We start from the raw sequence: 17,982 nt of genomic DNA on the forward strand, positions 1-17,982 counted from the left end.
TGTGGATGGAAACTTGTTGAGAAGTACAGTTGAGTTCCCAACAAGCTGAACAATTCTTTCCAGAATGCGCCGGTGAAACGAGGGTCTCGATCGCTTATGATGTGCTTAGGCACGCCCCAATATTTTACGATGTCCCTCAAGAATACACGTGCTGCCTCTTTACCTTTGCAACCAGCAGTGGTGGCCGAAAATGTTGCATACTTGGTGAACCTATCGACAACTACCATAATGGTGCCGAATCCCTTTGAATTTGGCAAACACGTGATGAAGTCCATGGTTATGCTGTCTCATGGCTTCGCCGTAACTGGCAGCGGCTCAAGTAAACCCCCAGGAAGCTTGGATTCCACCTTGTCTTGTTGACAAACTAGACAAGTGCGTACATATACCTCGATGTCATCCCGCATCCGAGGCCAATAATAAGAAGACTTGATCAGGGCCAATGTGCGTTTTTGCCCTGGACAACCTGCCCAAGCAGAGTCATGACCTTCTTTCAGCAGAGTACGCCAGAGATTTGCCCATTTGGGCACGTAAACTCTTTTGCCAGTGGTGTACAAGAGACCATCTTCTTCCCAAAATCGCTGAGTTTTGCCTTGACTGGCCAAGGCAATAAGCTATTTTTCCACGGGATCATGTTGCATACCTTCTTTGATGGTCTTGATGATGCCACTGCTTGTTGAGCTAACCATGTTTGCCAATATTGTCTTGCGACTCAAAGCATCGGCAACTACGTTAGCTTTTCCCGGTTTATATTCCAGGGTGTAGCCGAATTCGGCCAAGAAATCTTGCCAACGAGCTTGCTTGGCAGATAGCTTCTTCTGGGTTTGGAAGTAGCTTGTTGCAACGTTGTCAGTCTTGACAACAAAATGTGCCCCCAACAAGTAATGACGCCAAGTCCTTAGGCAGTGGACTACAGCAGTCATTTCTTTCTCTTGGACCGTGTAACGCCTTTCAGCGTCATTCAGCTTTCGACTCTCAAAGGCTAAAGGATGGCCCTCTTGCATCAGTACGCCTCCTATAGCAAAGTCAGATGCATCAGTTTGGACTTCAAAAACTTTTGAGAAATCAGGCAGGGCCAATACGGGTTCCTTGGTGATTGCTGCCTTGAGTTTCTCGAATGCCTTCTGGCATATGTCGCTCCATTCCCACTCTCTGTCTTTCTTCAACAATTCAGTAAGGGGGGATGCAATAGCCGAGTAGCCAAAGATGAATCTCCAATAATAGTTGCCTAAGCCGAGAAAGGACCGAAGTTCCGGTACCTTTGTTGGAGCTTCCCAGTCTTGGATAGATTCCACCTTGTCCCTATCCATCCGAATTTTCCCATGGCTGATTGTATGCCCGAGGAATTGTACTATGGGCTGTGCGAAGCTGCATTTCTCACGTTTGATGCACAAATCATTTTCCCTTAGTACCTTGAATACCTTGCGAAGGTATTCCGCATGGTCTTCCATATCGTTGCTGTAAACCACGATATCATCTATATAGATGACAACGAACTGATCTAAGAAAGGGTGGAATAGTTTGTTCATCAAAGTGCAGAAGGTTGATGGAGCATTGGTCAAACCGAATGGCATTACCAACCATTCAAAAGCCCCATAACGTGTAACACAAGTTGTCTTTGGCTCATCTCCGTCAGCAATCCGCACTTGGTAGTAACCTTTCCTCAGATCCATCTTGGTGAACACCTTGGCCTGCCCCCAAGCGGTCAAATAAATCAGCAATGAGAGGGATAGGGTACTTGTTCTTCACTGTGACCTTGTTAAGGGCCCTATAATCAATACATAACCGCATGGTACCCTCCTTCTTCTTCTGAAATAAGACAGGAGCTCCGTAAGGTGCCTTGGATGGTCGTATGTGGCCAGCCTCTAGCAACTCCTTGAGTTGCTTCCTCAATTCCTATAATTCCAGGGGCACCATGCGATAAGGCGACATGGCATGTGGCTTTGCCCCTGGAACCAGCTCGATCTGATGATCAACTTCCCTTTGTGGTGGCAAATGTTTGGGAAGTTCTTCCGGCATCACGTCCTTATTATCCTCAAGGACTTGCTCAATGCGGGGAGGTAATGCTACTGCCTCAAGGGAATGCTCAACGATTCCCGTCAAGGTTGCAAGAAATGTTGGTTCCCCTTTCTTGAAACCTTTCACAAGTTGCATCGCTGACAGATGCGCTCCAGTTTGCGGTACCCGAACAAGGGGCACAATACACGAACCTCCAGGATCGCTTATGTGAAGCTCGTTGATACATGGTGCAATAAGCGCGTTGACCTCGTACCAAAATTCCAATCCCAGAATGATGTCAAAGACGTCTATGGGAGCAATGGTGAAGTCCGTCAATCCCTGCCAGCCTCCTAAAGCAATATTTACGTTAGGAGCAAAGCCATGAACGGTAGTGGGAAGGGCATTGACAGTTTTCATTATCGTGTCGCTGGATATAAAGACAAGTCCAAGCTCCCTAGCTCGTTCCTCTATCACAAAATTATGTGTCACACCTGTATCTACCATGATGCGTACGTCTTTGCTGTTTAACTTGGCATCGACAAATAAAGATTCACGGGGCCTCACACGAGGCGGTTGGGCAGCAACAACGGCAATGGTCATATGGTTTATCAAGGCCATATGATTGAACAAGCCTACAACCTTGTTCTTCCCTTGTCCTGCACCATCAGCTGGTGCTCTTCGCTCCTCGGGTTGCCTGTCAGTAGGCGCAACAGTTTGTCCTTGCTGCTGGTGTGCTGCGACAATTGCTCCTAATTTGTTCAGAGTAGGACAATTTCGAGCAGCATGAGAATGGTCTCCGCAAAGATAGCAAACATCTCGCTGAGCAGCCTTCGGTGTGCCTCCTTTTCTCTTCTCATCGTAATCCTTGTGATAATTAGAAGAGTGGTTGCGGTTACCTCGATTATCATTGTTCCGATTGGGAACAAATCTGCCTTTGCCTCGGTGGGTGTCCGTCTTTGGAGCAGCAGTAGCTTGGCTCCGATTGTTATTTCCCTTAGACGCTCCGGTCCGGAAATCTGCCAACGATTCGGCTACTACAATAGCCTCATCGACGTTGTCGATCTGTCGCCTTTGCAATTCTTGTTTGGCCCAATACTGCAAGCCATCCAAGAAATGGAATAATAGATCCTCACTGGTTAAGTTGGGGATCTGAAGGGTGAGTTTCGTTAAATCCTTTATGTACTCACGGATGGAGGATGTTTGCCTAAGCTCCCTCAACTGTCGGCGAGCTTCGTGCACAACGTTTTGAGGATAAAACTGCCATTTTAGCTCCTCTTTGAACTGCTTCCAAGTGTCAATGGAGCACGTTCCTTTCTCCATATCTGCCTTCTTTCTGCGCCACCAAAGTATGGCAGTTTCTGATAAATACATGGCTGCCGTTCGAATTTTGGCAGCATCGTTGGTAATGCTTACATGTTCGAAATAAGCATCCAGCTGCCACAAGAAGTTCTCCACATCTTGAGCGCTTCTTTCACCCCGAAATTCTTTGGGTTTGGGAGCCTCAATACGTGTTTCTCGGACAGTGATGGGACCTCGCCCAGTGGTTCCTGCTGTCTCCTCTAGACGCAGTTTTAAATTTTCAACTTCTGCCTGTAAGGAAGACAAAGCCTCAGTGAGCTTGAGTTCAAGGTTGTTTAGCCCGTCATCTTGCTCCTGAACGTTCCCTTTGACTTCTTGAAGTCCATCAAGGGCAACTGACTCAAGTGAACAAATGTTGATTTCTGCAACGGAAATACGACGATTTGCCACCTCTAGACCCTTTTCTATCATACAAACTCTCTCATCGAGAGATATAGCTTGAGAAGTTTCGGGTGCTACATAGGGCAGCAACTCGCTTTCAGGTGGAGATGCGTCCCTGGCCCTACTTTTGTCGCGCTTTCGACCCATGCCTCTTTGTGGTTCTGGGTTCTCTTCAATGTAGGTTTCTTCAATGTTACGCTGTGAGTTCTTAGCCATGCAAGAACCTAGGCTCTGGTACCAATTGTCGCGGAACCGTTTTTCTGAGGGTTCGGCGAGGACGGCAAAGTTAGCCTGACTGCTACTTAGCTTCAGCCCTTAGACAATGAATAGCACAATCGTGCTAAAGCAATGGCAATCACACGAAACAAGCAAGAAAGCTTTGAAATAAAGAGACTCGAATTTGGGAGGCAAGTGCCAATTTTCTGTTGTATAATGCAATATCTGATGCCTTACAAAGAATGAGTACAAAGCCTATTTATAGAACTAAAATGGCTATACAAAGGGGTAGTTTGCTGGGCTGGTAAGGCTGTTACAACAGCCTGGTGCATTCCAGCCTGGAAAGCTGCCTGGATTCCTGCATGAAAAGCTGCCTGGATTTCAGCATGGGAAGCTGCCTGGATTCCAGCATGGGAAGCTGCCTGGATTCCTGCATGAAAAGCTGGAAAGGCAGACTTTGTGGGATATGATGTCAACCATGGCCCACTGATGGCAGTCCGAGAGTTGAGCTCGGACAAGGCTCGCTATCGCTGGTTTTGCTGAAAATTAATAGGTGCGATGGCGGGGCGGTGCAATTAGCTCTATGCATTATTAATACCTTGTTTGGTATATTTTTTTTAACTTGTGTATAACTAATACTTGTATTAGTTATATATCATACTAGGTATTATCCTATGTATAAGTAATGCATAGAAAACTATGGTATTAGTAATACCAAGGCTACTAATGCATGCATTAGGTTGGTTAAAGATAAAATTATCCTTAAAGCCTCTTAAAGCTTGAGAATATGGAGGGCATTTTTGTAAACAACTATTTTTCTTAAAAATTATGCAATGCATTATAATTTTAATATACCACACCAAACAGTAGATAAGAAATAATATATGTATAACTAATGTTTGCATTACTAACCCATGCATTACTAACCCCTTAGTGTTGAATATAAGTTAATCGCAATTAAAAGAAAATAAGCTTGTGAATAGAATGGTTGTGACCGTTCATGAAAGAGTATGAAGGTTGGCTGGGGAATAGTTTTTATTTTTTATTTTATTTTTCTATAAGTAAAGTATAAAAATTATTTAAAGGACAATTTGGTAATTTAATATTTGACTAAAGGAATATAGTGTAGACTAATTATGGAGTTAACAACTATTGTAATTGCTGCTAAATAATTACTGTTAAAGCATAACTTTTAGCGGTAATTTTTTTTATCACTCTATGAGTATATATATTATCTCCGTGTGATCTATAGGTCACGAGTTCGAACCGTCAAATTAACCATTGATACTTGTATCAAAATAGTCTGCTTACATCACATCCCTTGGCGTGACCCTTTTTCGGACCCTGTGTGAATGCGAGTTGGTTCTTGCACCACTATGCCCCCTTATTATTGCTTTTAATATTTTTAAATAGTTATAGTAAGATATTAAAATAAGTTTTTTTAAATTCCTTTCAAATTAGGAGGAACTATAGTGTTTTCACACTTCTGCTCTAATAAAAAAGATTTAAAAAAAAAGAGAAATGAGTATAAAAAATATAACATGTGACAAATTTTGTGGGGGAGGAGGGGTTGAGGGTGAGGTAGAGAGAAGAAGAAGATGAGATAAATTGGAAATTGTAAGAGAGAGAAAGAGTGAGGTCTAGCTATTTTTAGCTGACATATAGTACATTTATTTTCTAGTTTAAATTATAAATTGGATTATTCTCTCGGCAAAAGGTGTAATGGCGGGGGTATGATAAGTCATTCTGAGTTTGGTCAAGCTTCTAAAATCAGTTAATTTAAAAAATTTGTTTGGTCAAATTTCTCAAATTAGTTTATTTTAAAAAGTATTTTTTTTCAAAATTATTTTTTTTAAAAATACTTTTAGTAAAAATTAATTTGTGTTTGACCAATTAATTTAAAAAATACTTTTGAGTAGAAATTAGTATTTGACCAAGATTTTAAAAAGTAATTTTAAGTGTATTTTTCTCAAAAATACTTTTGGGAAAAAAATACTTTTTTCTCCTTCTCCAAAACTGTTTCTGCTTCTACTCAAAAATACTTCTTTTTCTTCTAAAAACTTGACCAAATACTTCAATTTAAAAAAAAAAGTGCTTTTAGACTTAAAGAAACTTGATAGTTATTTTCTTGACATCAAATCTCCCCGTATAAATACCACCTGCCAGCTCATTCCCCATAACTAGAGGTATACGTCAGGTTGGTTCGAATTTTCTAATTACCAAACCAAATCAATTGTATCGGGTTATTAAATATAAATACCAAACCAAACCAATAAAAGTCGGGTTTTTTAATCTCGATTTTTCTCAGATTTTTCGAGTTTCCTGGTTTTTCATTTTTTTTTCCCATAAAGTCTTCATAGCACAAAACGTAAAATTTGTGCTACAAATATTTCTTTAATCCTAGTAAGACAGAACTATATAAGGTGTTTTTCAATAAAATAATATAAATATGAGATGAGTCATGGCATTGTACTAAAATATTCAACAATAAAGATAATAAAATCACATAAAATAAATATTATTAATAAGCCATAATGAAAATAAATATAATTTAAAATTACGACTAATAAGTACTATTATTTACATGACTAACCACTAAAAAAAATAACTTATACATTTTATCTAAACCATGAAAAAATTAAAAAATATTAATTATCTTTCACTTTTTTAAGTTATGTAAAAATTTGTAGGCCCTCTTATTTGTTACATAACATTTCTTTTTTCTTTCTTTTTCTTGTCTTCTACATTGCCACATCTCTTACCAGCGCTATTTTTAGTTTTTTACTGTCACTAAACCACCGTAATCACCACTAGCAAGATTAATCCCTCTATCTACACTATGCTACTGCTACTTTTTTTTTTTTGTCTTTCCTTCTTCATTATCTTTAGTTTTCTCCTATTCCTTCAGTATCACCGTAAACATACCTTCTGCCAAAACTAAAATCAGCCAACTAATCAATCTTTATATTTGGTAGGTTTATTCACCAACACTCTCAGTAATATCTAGCATCTTTGCACTAATATTTTCCGTCAAAATTACTCTTTAAGTGTGACCAATTTCTCAATAGATCAAAATTTCACAAAATAAAAAAAAATGATTTCAATTTTTGCAATGCTAGGTTAGAATTTCAACTTGCGAGAAAAGTTTGAGTTTTGTTTGGGAAAGAAAAGTTTAAGAGTCTTAGTCTCGGGAGTCTTAGTCTCGGGCTTCTACAGCTTCTTCCGTTGATGGAGAGCTCTAATTGGGTGTGAAGGAGGGGGGGAGGGGGAGAGTTTGTTTTATCTTCATGACACTGCTTCTCTTCAATTCAGATTCAAATACCACTAATGATCTGGTGCTAGTCTCCATTCTCGCCGGACACTGCTTCTCTTCAATTCAGATTCAAACACCACTAATAATCTGGTGCTAGTCTCCATTCTCGTCGGTCAATAATTTTCCTGTGAGTGTCTGCATCGATCTAGGAGCAAAAAGAGGAAGTTGGTTACAAGGATAAAGATAGTGAAGAAAGAAAGTGAAATAGGAAAGAAAATGAAAAAGAAAAGAAAGATAATGAAAAATATAAGAAGAAAAGTTAAATAGAAAGGAAAAATAAAAAAAATAAAAATTAATTGATTTTACACGTGGCAAGTAAAGATTGGTGCGTAGTTTACACCTCTTTTTTGAAACTAGTTTAAAGATGTTATATATTACACTTCAAACATAGTCCGGAGGTTATAGGACTCCCGTAAAAATAAAGAGTGCATTTTACAAAATGGTGCAACGCCAAGGGGTATTTATGTATTATCCCTAAAACCAAATCAAATCAAACCTGATCGATTTTTTTTTTCCAACACCAAACCAAATCAAACCAAATCATAGTCGATTTTATTTTCTCGGTTTGACTCGGATTATCGGATTGGTACGATTTATCGATTTTATTTGTACACCCCGACCTATAACCCATTAAACCAGCACACAAAACCAGTAACTTCTTCAAACCCCTTCCGAAATTTCCCAACGATCCGTCAAATCTCGCCATCTCTCTTTTCCCCATTTTTTATTTTTATTTTTATTTTTTACTTAATTCTTTACATAATATTTTCTTTCCTTAGATTAATGTAATATTTTATTTCCAAATTGATGCAAATACAAATTAATTAATGTCTCAATTCACTTATAAGTTATAAATCGATTAGCTAAGATTATTTTAATCTATCAACATAAGAAATAACATATAATAATTGATAATCTTACTAAATTTTTTAAATGTAAATATTCATAATGATAGTTAGATCACATATTAAAAAATATTGATTAGGTGTATGACCACATTAATAACTCTTTATGCAATCTGTAAGCAAGAATTTACGAGAGTAGTTTGGCTTATAATTTATACCTACTCACACTCAATCTGAATTTTTTAATTATTAATAATTAAATATTTAAATCATAGTATCATATGAAGAAACAAGAGAAACAGTCGAATTTCAAGTAACCAGCAAGATGACTGGCGAGGGACAGCAAAAGACTGGAATCTGCAGCATCGGCGGAAGAAAGGAAGTGGGGAGGGAATTTGGAGATTATAAAAAAATAATAAGGTAATAAGATAATTGAGTTGATCAAACCTCAAGTGCTTTTAAGCAGCTTACTTTTGACTTGTTTTGAGTTGTTTTGGCTTAAAAATTCTTTTGGTATTTGTCAAATACCGAAACAAAGCTCAAAAGTACTTTTTTAGGCGGATTTGGCCTACTTTTAAACCAATTCAAATACCCTCTATGTTATTAAAAAAAAAAACACCCTCCATGTAGAAGCGGATATAGTGAACAACTAACGGGTTCAACTGAACCCATAACTTTCGACGCGGTGTAAAAATTTATATGTAAAAATTCATTAAAATTGCAAAAATAATGGATATGAACCCATAACTTTAAAAATATAACAAGTTCAATGCTAAAAACCTTAAAAGTTGAACTCATAAGATTTAAATCCTGGATCCGCTTTTGCTCTATATCGTGGTTGCTCTATCTCTTTTAGCTAAATGACAACACAAGCCACTTTTGTATGAGAGTTTTTAACCTAAATAAAGGATAATTTAAAACAATTAAGGAAAACAACATCATATTTAAAAAAATTACAGAAATAGTCTAATCGCATATTTGAGTAACATTTTAGGTAATGTTTTATTCGGAGTTTAAACGGTAGAGGGTAACGGTTAACAGTGCTTGAAAATTATTCAAGTAAAAATCAGATACGATAAAAGTGTTGAACATACCCTCCAATTACGTGACTTTATTCACACTAAAACGTTTAAACTGTATATTAAAGACAGTTTAAACCACCAGTAAGGCATAGTTTCCCACAACTATTATTAGCTAAAACTAATATTAGCTAAAACGTTACTCACGACTATGTTTAATCTATTTCTAAAATTTCCAAAATATGGTATTATTTTTATTAATTGTTTTAAATAACGTATTATTTATGTTAAAAATTCTTTAAATGGAGTAGAAGCTCACACAACCTGGTCTGTTGTAAGAAAGGCTATTCCTTCTTAAGCCAATAACTTGCAAGAACCTTTGTGTAACGACTCGACCGGTCGTTTTGAGAGTTATAGCCCTGATCCCCTATTAACTGCTTCTTCCATATCTATTTCTGCTATTGTGACTTGCCGGGAGGTTTCGTTTTGGTTTTTGGTGTGTTTTGGGACACTTGGTCCCTAAATGGAGGTTTAAGCCTTAGGATTTAGACCGTAGATGGAACTGTGGGAAGACGACACTGAAATAGAGTTCTGTCAGTTCCGTTAGCTCCGTTATGTGATTTTGGACTTAGGGACGTGTCCGAATAGTGTTTTGGAGGTCTGTAGCTCATTTAGGCTTGAAATGGCAAAAGTCGAAATTTTGGAGATTTGGATCGGTAGTGAAATTTTGATACCGAGGTCGGATTTCAATTCCGGAAGTTTGAATAGGTCCGTAGGGTTGAATATGACCTATGTGCAAAATTTGGGGTCAATCGGACGTGATTTGGTTGGTTTCGGTGTCGGTTGTCGGATTTGGAAGTTTCAAGTTCTTTAAGTTTGAATTGGAGGGCGATTCGTGATTTTAGCATTGTTTGATGTAGTTTGAGGGCTCGACTAAGTTCGTATGGTGTTTTGGGATTGGTTGGTATGTTTGGTTGAGGTCCCGGGGGCCTCGGGTGTGTTTCGGATGCTCAACGGACCATTTTGGACTTAAGGAAGATAGCGGATTTTCTGGTGTTGTGTTGCAGACTTTTTCTTCATCACGTTCACGAGGGAGGTCTCGCGATCGCGTAAGGCAATCTGAGAGGCCAGCTAAGTTGTTCTTCACGTTCGCGAATTTGAGGATGCGATGGCGTAGATTGGTCAAGCTGTTCATCGCGAATGCGTGAGCTAGGCCGCGTTCGCCAAGAGGAAGTAAAGCAACAGTGGAATTTACGGGTTATTCTTCGCGAACGCGTGGAGTTGTTCGCGATCACGTAAGCATGAGGGCCAGTGAACCGCGTTCGCGTAGGGTTAAATTCTGGGGCAACGAAGTTGTGCTTCGCGATCACGAGGCTATTTCCGCAATCGCGATTAAGGAATCACCTGGGAAGATTTAAAAGTTCAAAATCGAGGGTTTATGTCATTTTTCACCATTTGGACTTGAGAGCTCGGAATTTGGCGATTCTTGGAGGGATTTTCACGTGGGTGTTTGGGGTAAGTGATTCTTACCAAGTTTTGGTTAATTCCCATGATTATGTCTTTAATTTCATCATTAAATTAGTGATTTGGGTTGAAAAATTGGAAAAATATTTGAGAAAAGTTCTTAGGCCGAATTTTGAAATTTTGGTCGAGATTTCGGTATCGGATTTGAGAAATTTTGGTACGAGTAAACTCGTGAGTGAATGGGTGTTTATATTTTGTGACTTTTACCCGATTCCGAAATGTGGACCCGGGGATGCTTTTTAGGGCGATTTTCCAATTTCTTGCTTTAGCTTTGATTTCCAATTTTGGACATTCGGAGATGGATATTCGTGGAAAGAGCATTGTTACGAATTGATTGAGCTTAATTTGAGGTAAGTGGCTTGCCTAACCTTGTGTGGGGGAAATCCCCTTAGGATTTGGTACTGATTTTACTATGTGAGCCCGTGTACGCGAGGTGACGAGTGCGTACACGGGCTATTTGTTGAAAAACCTGATTTTTATTGAGAAATTCCCCGTTTCCACCTTAATTGAATATACTAGTATGCGTAATTACCCAGTTAGCATAGAATAACATGTCTACGTGCCTTATTTGCTTAATTGAACTCTTTGTAGCATGCCTACTGAATTTTCGCTTTTTCTCGACTTGTACTTAGTCTAGACTGTAAATTCTCTTGATGTACTTGTCATTTGTAATTGATTGCGCTGTGTATTTACTTTTGGTACTACGGGACAGTATCCCGGGAGATCCCCCTGCATATTTACTTTTGGGACTATGGGACGGTATCCCGGGAGATCCCCCTGCACATTTACTTTGAGACTACGAGGCGGTACCTCGGGAGTTATCCTTGCATATTTACTTTTGGGATTACGAGACGGTATCTCGGGAGATCCCCCGTCGCTTAATTTCGTGCACTGTTATGTTATTTCACTGTGCTTTCCTTTGTTGAACTTTAGTCTCTTATTATACTGTTTATTCTCCTGTTTTCATTATTATATACTAGTGGGCCTGACCTGATCTCATCACTACTCGACCGAGGTTAGGCTCGGCACTTACTGGGTACCGTTGTGGTGTACTCACACCCTTTCCTGCACATGTTTTTCTTGTGCAGATCGAGGTTCCATTTACCAGCCTCATCCTTAGTAGCTGTCGATGCTGTTTTCGAAGAACTTTAAGGTACATCTGCTCGCGCCCGCAGATCCTCAAAGTCCCCCTCTATCCCCCTATGTTGATTCTTTTCTTATTTCTATAGACACTGATGTATAGAACAGTTAGAACTTCGTAGAAGCTTGTGACTTACGGTGTTCCTGGTCTTGGGAGTGTCATGTATATTTCGAGAGTTGATTATTGTATATGCCGAGCGACATCTCAATTTCTTATTAAAATATTTGTTACTGTTAGTTGTTAAATTTTCATGTTTTTCATTTCATTTCCTCAAGTGTTAGGATTACCTAGTCGTATCGACTAGGTGCCGTCACGATATTTCACGGAGGGAGAATTTGGGTCGTGACACTTTGACTGTTACTTTCATCGTCGACGCTCAAACGAGCTGCTTCTTTATCAAACAAGAATCTTGCACTTTAATTTATAGGGCAGAAGGCTTTTTGTATTGGGTAAAATATGTTATGGCACGTGACCGTCTGAGAAAGAGACACGTGGAACCCAAGACGGGGATGACTGAAGACTGAAGACAACTGTTTCATTTGTCACCGGGAAGAATATGCTCATAAAGATGTGATAAATGCTCTTCTCCCGGTAGCATTAAATAGGGAGTATTCATGGCATTAAAAGCAATTACCCGTTATAAGGAATTTGGCATTTATGTTCACCGTTACATCTTCATCAATACTCCTCATAATTGACATTAAAGAATTGCACGACCCTAGGACCTTCTTCATAGCTATAAATAGTAAGCTCAGGTGTCATTGTAAGGGGGAGACTATTCTGGCAAACTTATACTATATTTTATACAAAACTCAATCCAAATTTAGCTTCTGATTTCTCGATTCTTTTTGTTTTTGTGCCCGGAAACCTTGTTCCCGGAATTGTTGCTTCTGTTGTTTCATCCGATTCTTAAGGCTAAGTGTTGCATAATTCTTCAATTATTTATTTATTTCAGGATCAAATCAATTCACTTATCTAGAAACCATGTATAAATTCAACTGTATCGTTTTACGGGTGAATAATTTGGCGCCCATCGTAGGGCCTAGATAGTAGTGTAATAAATTGATCCTTGCCGTGCTTGTTTTGATCGTTTTTGTCTTAGAAAAAGTCATAAGAAATGGCAGATAGGACTATTAACGGCATGCACAACCCCGAGAATCGAGGGGATCAGTCTCATTCCGAGGACTCAATCAGCGATACCCATAATGAAGGGAATGATGCTACACTAGTGCATGACAGGCAGTATCCTCGACATGTTTGAGGGACCACTCCCGATGATGCTGATAAGGAGCATGTCGTCGGCGCGATAAGGGTCTTGAAAGAGCAACAAGCGATCATTCTAGGACACCTCACGCGACATGATAAAGATATGACGGATTTGAAGCAAGCGTTGTCGGAAGCTTAAAATAATGAAAACAGACGAGATCCGATCCCTCCTGAAATTCCCAGAAATCAAACAACAAGGAGGATCGACACCAACACTCCCAGGGGTGAAATTGTCTCCTAAAGGGAATGGGTCCAGTCTCAACAACGAGAATGATTCTTTCAAGAATGAACTTTACGGTTCATGCGGGAAGTAAACGCCTGCATGGACCAGATCACAGGCGTGCCACAAGTACTGAAAGGCCCGGACTCGAAGAAGTATACTTAATTATCGTACAAGCCAAGTGCGGCACTAGAGTTGATCCTGAATCGGTTCAAAATGCTGGATATGCCAAAGTATGACAGAGCTTCAGACCCCCAGAAGCATATTACCATCTACACAACAGCGATAAAGGGAAATGATTTAGCTCCTCACGAAATTGAATTTGTGCTGCTGAAGAAATTTGGGGAAACCCTCATGAGGGGGGCCTTGATGTGGCATTCGCTATTACCCGAGCATTCCATAGATTCCTTTGAAATGCTTGCGGATTCTTTCATCAAGGCTCATGCCGGGGCAAGGAAAGTACAAGCCTGAAAGGCCGACATATTCAGGATAGCGCAAGGAGAGTCCGAGTTGCTACGAGAGTTCGTTACTCGATTCCAGAAGGAGAGAATGTTGCTCCCGGCTGTCCTGGATGAATGGGCAGCTGAGGCGTTCACCAAAGGATTGAATCCAAGAAGTTCAGACGCTTCCTAGAAATTGAAAGAGAGCCTACTCGAGTTTTAAGCAATGACCTGGGCGGACATCCACAACCGGTAAAGGATGAGAAAAGAATAAGGAAAAATAAAAGGATGATTATGACACGGACATGCGGACTTCTAGGGGCCAGTTTTTGCCTTACGAATGAACCGAAGGCCTTAGTAGAGGTTTCCGGACAGCGGACAGGTTCGCGATCGACAGGAGGACTGATTGCGGTCGGAATAATCGATCACTGCAAGATAAAAAAGTGACAAGGTCACGCGATCCTTCTTACCCCAAATTATCAGAATACAGCTTCAATGTCAGTATAGTAGAATTAGTATCTGCCATGAGAAACATCAAAGAAGCGCGGTTCCCGAGACCGATGAGATCTGATTCTAACCAGAGGGCTCCTAATTTAAAGTGTGAATACCACAGTACGAATGGCCACCGAACAGGGGATTGTCGACATCTCCGGGAAGAAGTGGCAACATTACTAAAGAATGGTCACCTCAAAGAATTCTTGAGTGACCGAGCTAAGAATAACTATGGGCGCAACCGAGACAACGCGGAACCCTTGAAAGCAGGAGAAGATTCCCCGCGTCAAACAATCAACATGATCTTCGGAGGGATAGAGATTAACAGGATCATAGCAAAAGGCTCCGGGAAGACGATATCACTTTTACGGAGGAGGACACATACGGATTGCTACTACCACACAACGACGCACTGGTAATTTCTTTAAATGTGCTAGATTTTAAGGTTAAACGTGTTCTAGTGGATCCAGGGAGTTAAGCTGATATCAGACAATAGAGAGCATTGGAGCAAGCTAAACTCACCAGAAGCATTATTCCGGACACAAAGCTCCTCGCCAGATTCAACCTTGCAAGTGTGACAACTCGAGGAGAAATTTTATTACTCACAAATGCTGAAGGATTAATGAAAACGACTTTTTTCGAAGTGGTAGATGATGATATAGGATACAACATCATTCTATGAAGGCCATAGTTGCATGAGATGAAAGTTGTACCATCAACATACCATCAATTGCTGAAGTTTCCAGTACCCGAGGGAATTAAGTAGATAAGGGTGACCAACCAGCGGCAAGGGAGATGAATGCAATTTCGGTCTCAAGTAGCAAAGGAAAGAAACACATGGCATAGCAATTACAGAGCCTGCCACCTACTCTTGAACTAGATAAATTTAGCCAGGCATCAGAAGATAATCAGGTGCCTAGATATTTCCAAGTTCCAGAAGAGACCGATGCGACGAAGTCCACAGCGGAAGAGCTGGAGCAAGTGGCATTGTTTGAGGAATTCTTTGAAAGGAAATTCTATCTGCGGACAAGACTGCACCCGGAACTCAGGTCCGACTTTATTAAATTCCTTAATTCTAACGCAAATTATTTTGCATGGTCGCATGAGGATATGACAGGTATCCCGGCCGAGGTAGCCGGACACAAGTTAAGCTTGGTACCTAACATACCTTCGGCAAGACTAAAGAAACGCCCGATGCTTTTTTCGGGTACAACCAAATTAAGATGAACGCGGAAGATCAGGAAAAACTCCATTTATAACGAATGTTGGTATATATTGTTACAATGTGATGCCCTTCGGGTTGAAAAATGCCGGAGCCACTTGTCAACATCTCGTGTACAAGATGTTTGAAAATTAAATAGGAAAAACTATGGAAGTTTATATAGACGATATGCTAGTCAAGTCTTCAGATGCAGGTGATCATCTTAAACATCTGCAAGAGACTTTCGACATTCTAATGAAGCATAATATGAAGCTTAATCCTAAGAAATGCGCGTTCGGGGTCAGCTCAGGTAAGTTTTTGGGATTTCTGGTATCACAAAGGGGGATCGAAGTAAACCCCGATAAGATCAAGGCCATAGAGGATATCCCAGACTAACTGACAAGTGTGAAGGAAGTCCAAATGCTTACGAGGAGATTGGCAGCTTTGAGGAGATTCATTTCCCGATCGACTGAAAAGTGTCATCGTTTCTTCACACTGCTCAAAAAGAAAAATAATTTTGAATGGACCTCGGAATACCAGCAGGCTTTAAGGGATTTAAAGAATTACTTGTCAAGCCCTCCATTCATTTCAAAACCAAAAGAAGGGAAAACATTACTGGTTTACCTCGTGGTTTCGGAAGTTGCAGTAAGTGCGATTTTGGTTTGAGAACACAAAGGTACGCAATCTCCCATTTATTATGTTAGTATAATTTTAATGGGAGTAGAAACTTGCTACCCATATTTGGAAAAACTGGCCTTAGCTCTCGTAGTCGCCGCTCGAAAGCTGAGGCCCTATTTTCAATGCCACCCGATAGCCATGGTGTCTACTTTCCCTTTGTGAAACATCGTTCATAAATCCGAGCTCTTGGGTAGATTGGCCAAATGGGTCGCGAAAATGAGTGAGTTTAACATAGAATACAAACCGAGGACTGCGATTAAGTCACAAGTCTTGGCTGACTTCGTGGCCGATTTCAGTTTGGGATTATTGCCTCAGGCTACCAAGGAAGCAATGATGATGTCGGAATCGACATCAGGGGTTTGGACCTTATTTACGGATGGAGCTTCCAACGTAAAAAGGTCCAGGTTTGGTATAATCTTAATCATGCCTTCAGGGGAAACCCTGAGGCAAGCCATGAGGATGTTCCATTTAACTAACAATGAAGCAGAGTAAGAAGCTTTGATTGCAGGACTCGAGTTGGCCTGGGGACTTGACTCTGAGGTCATCGAAATCAAATGCGACTCACAGCTGGTGGTAAATCAGGTCTGCGGGGTCTTCGAGACCAAAGAGGAGCGCATGCAACAATACGTGGTAAAGGTTCAAGCTCTGCTGGCACGATTCCGAGAGTGGTCAATTACTCATATCCCAAGGGAAGAAAATGAAGAAGCAGACTCATTGGCAAACCTAGGATCATCAACTGAAACAAAGGGATCAGAGTCCAGGTCGGTAGTACAACTGATGAACTCAGTCCTGGATACAAATGGTTATTATGAGGTAAATTCAGCTAGCTTGGTCTGGGATTTGAGGAATGAAATTATCGATTATCTCGAACACGGAAAGCTACCTGAAGACCCCAAAATATCCCGGGACTGCACGCCAAAGCAGCGGGCCAAAGCAGCACGATATAGCTTCAAGGGAGGCCATTTATATAGAAAATCTTTTGAGAGAGGTTATGAGCAGTGATAAGGAGAGGTTAGTACGATATATCCCGATGGCCCGGTGCTTAGGAGCGTCTGAAGCTAACTATGTCATGAGAGAGGTTCACGAAGGGATATTACTGGCCCAGCATGGAGCAAGACGCCAAGGACTTCGTGCGGAAATATGATAAGTGTCAACGCTACGCGCCACTGATGCATCAGCCGACAGAACTGTTACATTCGGTCATATCTCCGTGGCCGTTCATGAAATGGGGAATGGACATCGTCAGATCATTACCGCCGTGTCACGCCCCGAACTTGGGGAGCATGACCGGTGCTCAACCGAGTAAACCCGGTCGAGCAAGCCTACTTTACATCAACATCTCATCATAACTCATTCATGATTTATCATAACATATTTAGATCTTGACTTTCAAATTGAATAACAGAAAACAGATCACCGTAAACATAAGGGCCCTCTCTTATGAAACTCTCGTAGTCAAAGGGTAGATACGAGAAGTATGAATGCCCGGGATTAAAGTTATCGAATGTAAAAAGAATTCACGAGCTTTATTAGTTAAATAAAAAGAATATTTCTTGCATAATAATTAAGCAAAAGATTTCTTTCATTACTTAAAATATCAAACTCAATAAAAAAGTTTTGGCATAGTTACAAAGAAAAAGTAAAATAAATACATCAATTGTTTTTGCATACGTAGTCCGAAGGAAGAGAAGTGTCTTCTGCTTCTTCTGCCGGTGAAGGTTGTTCCGCATCCATTCAAAGGCCTTCATCCTGTCACAACCCAAAGCCTAACACCGCCGTCAAGCAAGCCAACAGTGATTGATCAACGTAATTACTCATTTTAGTATTATAAAATCATAATTTTCCTTCATTAAATAGTCAGAAATAGAATTTACAGGGTAAATGATAATATT

At 40.2% G+C, this 17,982-nt stretch overlaps 1 protein-coding gene and 1 pseudogene across 1 annotated transcript; one reads left to right on the forward strand and one right to left on the reverse strand.

Moving 5' to 3' along the window:
- Positions 1 to 611: 611 nt before the first annotated feature.
- Positions 612 to 15,464, reverse strand: LOC138896367 (uncharacterized; annotated as a pseudogene).
- Positions 15,465 to 15,580: 116 nt separating this feature from the next.
- LOC138896368 (uncharacterized) lies at positions 15,581 to 17,092 on the forward strand. Its single transcript, XM_070181172.1, has 2 exons — positions 15,581 to 15,722; positions 16,599 to 17,092. The coding sequence occupies exons 1-2, from the start codon at positions 15,581 to 15,583 to the stop codon at positions 17,090 to 17,092; spliced, it is 636 nt and encodes a 211-aa protein (XP_070037273.1).
- Positions 17,093 to 17,982: the final 890 nt, after the last annotated feature.

The sequence above is a fragment of the Nicotiana tomentosiformis genome, chromosome 7 (genome assembly GCF_000390325.3).
Source record: "Nicotiana tomentosiformis chromosome 7, ASM39032v3, whole genome shotgun sequence".
Taxonomy (NCBI): Eukaryota; Viridiplantae; Streptophyta; class Magnoliopsida; order Solanales; family Solanaceae; genus Nicotiana; species Nicotiana tomentosiformis.

Bases quoted from the DNA above. Each gene is read 5' to 3' on its own strand.
- LOC138896368 (XM_070181172.1), top strand. From the start codon at position 15,581: ATGGAAGTTTATATAGACGATATGCTAGTCAAGTCTTCAGATGCAGGT. The intron at 15,723-16,598 runs GTAAGTTTTTGG...CTTTGATTGCAG, and splicing joins CGCGTTCGGGGTCAGCTCAG to GACTCGAGTTGGCCTGGGGA.